The sequence below is a fragment of the Balaenoptera ricei genome, chromosome 3 (assembly GCF_028023285.1).
Source record: "Balaenoptera ricei isolate mBalRic1 chromosome 3, mBalRic1.hap2, whole genome shotgun sequence".
NCBI lineage: Eukaryota > Metazoa > Chordata > Mammalia > Artiodactyla > Balaenopteridae > Balaenoptera > Balaenoptera ricei.
In genome coordinates, this window is record NC_082641.1 from 118032489 (window position 1) to 118040975 (window position 8487).

Consider the following 8487-nt stretch of genomic DNA (forward strand, 5'->3'; position numbering starts at 1 on the left):
TCAATATAATTGTAAACAATCAAGCCACTATGCTAAATACATTTGACTCTTGAACAATTCGGTGATTAGGGGCACTGACCCTCCGTGCAATTGAAAATCCAAGTATAATTTATAGGTGGCAGTTCCTATACAGCAGTTCCTCTGTATCCTTGGTTCTAAATCTGTGGATTCAACCAACTACACATCGTGTAGTACTCTAGTATTTTCTATTTTTAAAAATCTGCATACAACTGGATCCCCGCAGTTCAAACCAGTGTTGTTCAAGGGTCAACTGTACTGAATTTACTCAGTCCTCAGAAGATGCAACCTATATGAAGCAGAACAAAGGTAAATAATAACCATATCAAGTAGCAGGTATCCAAGGAGTAATAAAAGCACTAAATGCAACAGTCAGAGGATGAAACCCAGAGATCCAAAACAAGAAACATAAATGTAACAACTCACTACATCTGTATTACACAACTAGGTGTAAAGTACTTTCCCACATTTGTTTGAAGTATTAACATGTGACTATTAATATGAGAATACTGACAGATATAATAAATGTCTCATTTACTCTTTTCAATAATCCTGAGTTAGGGATGGCAGTTTCACCACCACAGTTTACAAATTAACTATGTTTTAAAGAGATATAAATGACTTGCACAGGGCTGAACAACTACTAGGTGGAAAAGCAAGTACTTAAATCCATTTCTTCTGACCTCTAGTTCAGGAATCTTTCTATTCTACTATCTACAGTAATATTCAGAAAATGAATATTTTAAGAGAAAGACAAAAAGAATTTCAAAGCATTGGTAGAAGAACTGCATCATGATCTTCATACGCACATACCAAGCCAAACTTGACACTTGAGTACCCTTACTCAAAGATAAAAGGTTCTTGGATACTCATGAAGTGCCTAGAATGACTTTCACATGCTCTCAAATTTATGCCTTAATAATAACATTTGCGGCTGCAATACACAGCAAAAGCTACTACTTAATTTTTATTCTCACTTTGTTCTCACCTACTAGTAAGGTTTCAAAAGATTCATTTTGGGGGAGAGGAAGTGCCTGAAGTTTCCTAATAGTCTCCACCTGCCGCCACCCCCGCCCCCGCCCAAAAAAAACCTTATAAAGATATTAGAAGACCTTTAAACAAGTTTTTTTTTCAGTTAATTTCATTGGTTGTCAAAACTACCCAATTTAAGTCTGTAATCATTTTCTCAGTTTGCATTCACTGTCCACAGGTTTCCTAGCAACAAATTCAAATAATACTGAGGGGTAAGTCCATTCACAGCTGTACTCTATTGTTAGCTCTTTCAGTAAACCCTAACTTAAATTTGAACTTTTAACAGAAAAAAAAGGTAAACTTTTATAACATTTTAAGACACAGTTTGCTAAGGAAGCTAGTATATTGTTAATGCTAAGATATTACAGCACTAGAGACCACATAAGGACTAAAGGTACAAGTTTCAAACAAGAAGCAAGACACACACACACATAAATCCTCAGAGCAATAATAAACAGCTTCATTTATTAGGTGGAAAAGCTATTTCAGCTGTCCTATTTCTTATGCAGAGGTTGACCAGGAGACAGCCTTAGTAAGATTTGCTCTTCTAATGAACCTAAACTGATGGTCAAAAGGTGGGAAGTAAGGCAGAGAATACTGGATTCTAGTCCCAACCTTGGTCTGAGTCTTTTCTGAAACTGTTTCCTTTTCTAGAAAAGTATAGGTTTAAAGTAGGTCAAGTCTAGGAATCCCGACAACTCTTAAGCTGCGAAAACGTTCCTGAGTAACAACACATTTATAGGCAATTGTTTGAAAGGAGAAACCCAATTCCTTCTGATACCGATTTTATCTGGAAAACTTTCTTTTTTGACAAGTCTTTAAAAACGGGGGCGGGGGGGGGGAGCTGAGACCAAAGCCCTAAGATGAACACTGCTATGAGAATACCTAACTGAACCGTATGTAGCGACCTTACAAGGTATGGGATTGAAGAAGTGGCCTAAAAACACAGGTTGGACTTGGATTTTTTCAAAGCAAATTAGAATGCAGAATTAGATGCCTCAGCTCGGGCAGCCGTCTCAAAGGGCTCCAGCTGGAAACGCTCACTTCAGGCCTCACTATGGAACTGAAAACTCCAAGCTCAACGAAAGGTCTCTGGAACTCGGAACAAGGGAACAGAACAGCTATCGGCCCATCAGACTTAACCAGGCCCAGCGCAACCGGCTCTTACCCAGCAAAGAGCAGCTCGCCCCCGACTCCAACCTAAAGAGACCCTGTCCCGCCTTAGGACTCTGGGAAACCATTCCCCATTTCCCTGGAGCCTTCCGCAGGACTCGAGTCTCACTCGATATTCTTGTCCACAGTCCCCTTAGCTCCCAAAGAAAAAGTCTCTGCCTGCTCAAGACCCTCTTTTACCTTCTTCAACTCCAAATCCACGGGGGCCGCCATCTTGCTTCACTCCTGCGCCTGCGCAGTGGGAGAAAGCCGGAAAGAGGATGGGGGAAGGGCGCTCCTTGAAGGTTTGATTTCCCCCTTCCTTCTGCGCCTGCGCATGAGTCTGGCTGATCGGTTTTCCGACCTTCGCCAGCGCTGGCAACCCCTGAAATATCCAGGATTCCGATTCAGAGTGCATCTTCCTCACGTGACCTATAGGCCTGCCCTGTTTCTCCACATCCTTCCAAACACAGCACAACGCGCAGATTTCGTGTATGGGTTTAAGCATTTTGACAAATAGCTTAATTTGTGCTGCTAAATTGAGATGTATGTAGATCAGGCCAAAACCCCTTAAGTCATTCATGCTTTCGGCGAGTCCCTGTGCTGTCAGGCATGAGAGAGTCAGCCTAAGAGCTTCAGGCATGGCAGTGTGGAGAAGACCAGAAGGCTTAGTTGAAGTGTTCTCCCAAAGAACGTATTTCTACTGAACGCTCCTGGAAGACCTTCTAGACATAGTGGTTCTCACGAGAGGCCACATTAGTTTGTTTTTAAAAAAAAAAAAAACAGATTCTCTGATCCTCATCGCAAACTTAATTACTTAGAATCTTTGCGATGGGGCCCAGAAATTTGCACTTTTGCAAACTCCCCTTATGACCTGGTGCAAGTGGTCTGCAAACCACATTTTGAGAATCTGCTATAAAGTACCTGGTGTTTGAACCAGAAGAGTGACTAGTAATTGGACTTTTGGACGTGAAAGAAATATATGTCTTACCTACTCTAAAAATCTGTGGGGGAGAAGAAAGGGCAGGGAATTTGGAACTAGATAGATCTGTATTCAAGGTTTGGTCTACCTTGAGCCTAGGTATGTCTGGTTCCTATACTAGTTGTATAGCAATAGAGTTTGTCTCCTCATTTAATATGAGAATAACCCTAACAGGGTTATTCTGAGGAATAAATAAGATCAGGATGAAAAGCTCCGAGCATAACACAATGCACACAGTAGGTACACGATAAATAGTTGTAGTTAAGTTCATGTAGTTAGCATTGTTGTGTTTGTCTTTCAAGGTCCAGCAAATGGGCCACATCCTCCTTTACGTATTTTTTTATTTTTTACATCACTCATCACACAGACCATAAATAATCTCTCTTCAGACTCTCAAGACTACATCTATTCCTTTTTCAAGGCGCTTTCTATCTTAAACAAATTTTTTTTCGTATTAGACTTACTAGCAATCCAAGTGTCCATCAGTGAATGAATGTATAAACAAAATGTGGTATATATCAGGGGTCCCCAACCCCCGGGCCAAGGACCAAGCAAAGCTTCATCTGCCTCTCCCCATCGCTCACATGACTGCCTGAACCATCCCCCCACCCCACGCCACCCAGTCCGTGGAAAAATTGTCTTCCATGAAACCAGTCCCTGGTGCCAAAAATGTTGGGGACCGCTGGTATATACATAAAATGGAATAGCATTCAGCCTTTAAAAGGAATGAAATTCTAATCCTACTTAGAATTCTAATGCTACAACACGGATGAACCTTGAGGACATACACTAAGTGAAATAAACCAGTCACAAAAAGACAAATGCCGTATGATACCATTTATATGAGGGACTTAGAGTAGTCAAAATCATAAAGACAGAAAGTAGAATGGTGTTGCCAGGAGCCAGGGGGAAGGGACAGAAAGGGGTATTCTTGTTTAATAGGCATAGAGTTTCAGTTTTACAAGATGAAAAGAGTTCTGGAGATGGAAAGTGGTGATTGTAACACAACATTATGAATGTTTTTAATACCACTGAACTGTACACTTAAAAATGATTACAATAGTAAATGTTATATTATGTATATTTCACCACATTAAACAAATGAAAAAATGTATTTGTTCTTCTTTCAAATCTACATGTTCTTTTCTTTTTCATAATGATATGCAGTGATATGTTCTTGCCTAATAGTGAAAATAATTAGAACATAATGAACATAATTATTTTTAAATTTCTTTACAATGTTTTATCACCTGAAGTTTTTTGGGTGTGAATTCTTCCACTGGGGGTGTCTGCTGGTCTTTCTTATGAGACTTAATTTTCTCATTTGACTCATAAGTTTTTGATTAAGTTCCTAACTTCAGTGTCTAGCATGTCCTGGACGATGAAAACATCTCACATTCACTTCTTTTTTTTTTTTTTTTTTGACTGCACCGCACGGCTTGTGGGATTTTAGTTCCCTGACCAGGGATTGAACCTGGGCCCTCAGCAGTGAACGCATCAAGTTCTAACCACTGGACCACCAGGGAATTCTTCCACATTCACTTCTACCAGAGCCCTGTGAGAGACATGAGTTCCAGACCAATTTTTAGGGTGATTCTTGACACCACATGAGTGAAGCAAATTTAGGGAAAAATAAACTTTGCCCTGAGCATAAAGTTGGCAGAATGTGTTATATGTTTATGGACTGGCAGCCACTGTAATACGTTTCCTTTTTTTTTTTAATATTTATTTATTTATTTATTTGATTGTGCCAGGTCCTAGTCGTGGCAGGCAGGCTCCTTAGTTGCGGCACGTGGGCTGCTTAGTAGCGGCATGCATGTGGAATCTAGTTCCCTGGCCAGGGATCAAACCCGGGCCCCCTGCATTGGGAGCACGGAGTCTTACCTGCTGTGCCACCAGGGAAGTCCCTGTAATATGTTTCTATATCTCCCTTTTATTTGGGCCTTCAAAATAAATATTTCCTTTCTCTCTCCAGAGCTTCTAAAATGGGAGGAAAAGACTGTCTACGAAAGCCCTAAAGAGTTTGCAGTCCTTGGACACTTGCCTGGAGAATAACCATGCTGTGCTTGCTTCTATTATTTTTATTTAAAAAGGAAAAAAAAAACAAAAACAGACTTCACACTGAAAGCTTCACTACTACAGGGATATACTCCTTCTGAGGTTCAAACAGTCCACAGTCGTGGAATTTAAAAGGTGATCCTCTATTACCCTTCGGCTCTGCTAATCCATGCACAATACACTTACTTATTCATTCAACAAATATTTATTGAACATCTGTTAGGCACTAATCTAGGGCCTTGGGATATAACAATTAACAAGAGACAAATTCCCTGACCTCATGGAGCACACATTCCAGTGGGGAAAGACAAACAATAAACATGCAGGGACTTCCCTGGTGGTCCAGTGGCTAAGACTCTGCTTTCCCAATACAGGGGGCCCAGGTTCGAGCCCTGCTCAGGGAACTAGATCCCACATGCCACAACTAAAAACAAAGATCCTGCACACGGCAGCAAAGATCCCGCGTGCTACAACTAAGACCTGGCACAGCCAAATAAATAAATAAATATTTTTTTAAAAAAGATTGTATGTTCCAATAGCTAGAATAAACAAATTTATTTTTAAAAAACATGCAAACAAATAATTTCATATATTAATAAGTATTATTAAGAAGAAAATAGCAATGTGGTTAGAGACTGACTGGGTGGAGGCCACTTAGGTGTGGGAAGCTCTCTGGAAGGCCAGAACATTTGAGATGAGACCTGAAAATGAGAATTAGACAGCTATGCAAAGAGCTGGGGAAAGAGCATTCCAGACAGAAGGAACAGCAAGAGCAAAGGGTTTAGGATGGGAGCAGGCTTGGTATATTTGAAGAACAAAAGGAAGACATCAGTGTGGCTGGATGGGGAGAATGGTAGAAGGCGGTGACATCAGCGAGTTGGACACGGGGCCAGACCATGAAAGACCTTGTAAGCTACAGTCAGGGATCAGAATGTTATTCTTTTTTTCTTTTTTTTTTTTGGCTGCCTTGAGTCTTCGTTGCTGCACGCAGGCTTTCTCTAGTTGTGTCGAGTGGGGGCTACTCCTCATTGCAGTGCGTGGGCTTCTCATTACAGTGGCTTCTCTTGTTGCGGAGCACGGGCTCTAGGCGCATGGGCTTCAGTAATTGCAGCACAGAGGCTCAGTAGTTCTGGCTCGCGGGCTCTAGAGCGCAGGCTCAGTAGTCGTGGCACACGGGCTTAGTTGCTCCGCAGCATGGGTGATCTTCCCGGACCAGGGCTTGAACCCGTGTCCCCTGCATTGGCAGGCAGATTCTTAACTACTGTGCCATCAGGGAAGTCCCAGAATGTTATTCTGAGTGTGATTGGAAGCCATTGAATAATTTCAAGCAGGGGATTGATATGACCTGAAGAGATTGATATGATTCTATTTTAAGGAGACCATTGTGGGTTCTAGGTGGAGACTAGATTGGAAGGAGCAAGTGTTGAAGCAAAGAGACCAGTTAGGAGACTACTCCACTAGTACATGAGACAGATGCTGATGGTCTGGGCGAGGATGATGACGAATGAGGTAAACAGAAGTAGATGGATTCAGGTAGAGGTTACTGAACTCAATGAAGGAATGGATTGGGGGTACGGGGGTGGCCATGAAATAAAGAGAGGAATCAAAGATGATTTGTAGGGACTTCCCTGGTTGTCCAGTGGGTAAGGCTCTGTGCCCCCAATGCAGGGAGCCTGGGTTCGATCCCTGGTCGGGGAACTAGATCCCACATGCATGCCACAACTAAAGATCCTGTGTGCTGCAACCAAGACCTGGCGCAGCTTAAATAAATAAATATTTTTTTAAAAGATGATTTGTAATCTCCAAATAAGTATGCTGAGTGAAAGAAACCAGACGAGAAAGAGTAACATGCTGTATGATTCCATGTCTAAAGTTCTAGAATATGCAAATAAATCTAAAGTGACAGAAAGAAGATCAGTGATTGCCAGGTAGATTGGGAGTGATGGAAACTAAGGTGGAGGTGGAAAGAGGGGGTTACAAAGGAGCAATAGATAACTTTTGTGGTGATGGATATATTTACTATCTTAATTATTAAGATGGTTTCCTAGGTGGGAACTTATCAAAGTGTACACTTAAATATATTCAGTTTATCATATGCAATTATACCTCAATAAAGTTGTTTTAGAAGAAAAATAAAGACGTCTAGGTTTTTGACCTGAGCAAACTTGTTAAGTGATATGTCTTTTACTGAGAAGAGAAAGTTAGTTCTTATGATATAGCCTACATACAGTCTCAAAGCCACTCTCCAGGAATAATAAGAATAATCGGGGCTTCCCTGGTGGTGCAGTGGTTGAGAGTCTGCCTGCCAATGCAGGGGATACAGGTTCGAGCCCTGGTCTGGGAAGATCCCACATGCCGCAGAGCAGCTGGGCCCGTGAGCCACAGTTACTGAGCCTGCGCGTCTGGAGCCTGTGCTCCACAACAAGAGAGGCCGCGACAGTGAGAGGCCCGCGCACCGCGATGAGGAGTGGCCCCCACTTGCCACAACTGGAGAAAGCCCTCGCACAGAAACGAAGACCCAACACAGCCATAAATTAAATAAATTAATTAATTAAAAAAAAAAAGAGTAATCTTTCCTCCTGTGAATAGACTATATTAGTTAGAGTATAGGTTCAGCTGCTGTAACAGAGTTCCAAAGTAGCAGTGGCTGAAACAAGATAGAAGCTCATTTCTCTCTGTCACAATCATCCAGACATAAGCAACACAGGGTAAGTATGTGAGTTCTACAATGCCAGAGTTCCCAGGCTCCATCTATCTTATCCATGTGATCCAAGGTGACTCATCACCACCATGTCCATAGCTTAGCTAGAAGGAGGGGGAAAAGGACAGGGGAGGCTCACTCTGTCCCTTTAAAGGCATATCCCAGAAGTTGTAAATGTGGCTCTGTTCGCATCATATTGGCCCAGAGAGAATCACGTGGCCATTCCTGGTGACAAGAAAAACTGGGAAATGTAGTTATTATTGTGGGCAACTATGTGACTAGCTAAACACCAGGAATTATATAGTTATGAAAGGGAAATAAAAGAGAGATACTGGGGAAAAATTAGCAGTTTCTGACATGGGAGCTTTTCAGCTTACAAAGCCATTTCTCATTCATCAAGTTATTTGATTGTAACAACTTTCTACGATGGATACTCTGAAGGGTTCATTCCATTTGAGAGAAAGTTTAGCAGAGTGGTTAAGAGTATAGACTTTGGAATCTGACCACCTAGTTTCAAATCCTGTTTCTACTGTTTACTTGCTGT

General features: G+C 41.6%; 1 protein-coding gene across 1 annotated transcript in view; it reads right to left on the reverse strand.

The window, feature by feature from the left end:
- The window catches only part of PFDN1 (prefoldin subunit 1), a 65272-nt gene extending 62765 nt beyond the window's left edge, over positions 1–2507 (reverse strand). Inside the window, exon 1 of the mRNA XM_059917274.1 lies at positions 2404–2507. Coding sequence (XP_059773257.1) covers positions 2404–2436 — 33 coding nt within the window. The 5' untranslated portion in view covers positions 2437–2507. The remainder of the gene's footprint in view (positions 1–2403) is intronic.
- Positions 2508–8487: the final 5980 nt, after the last annotated feature.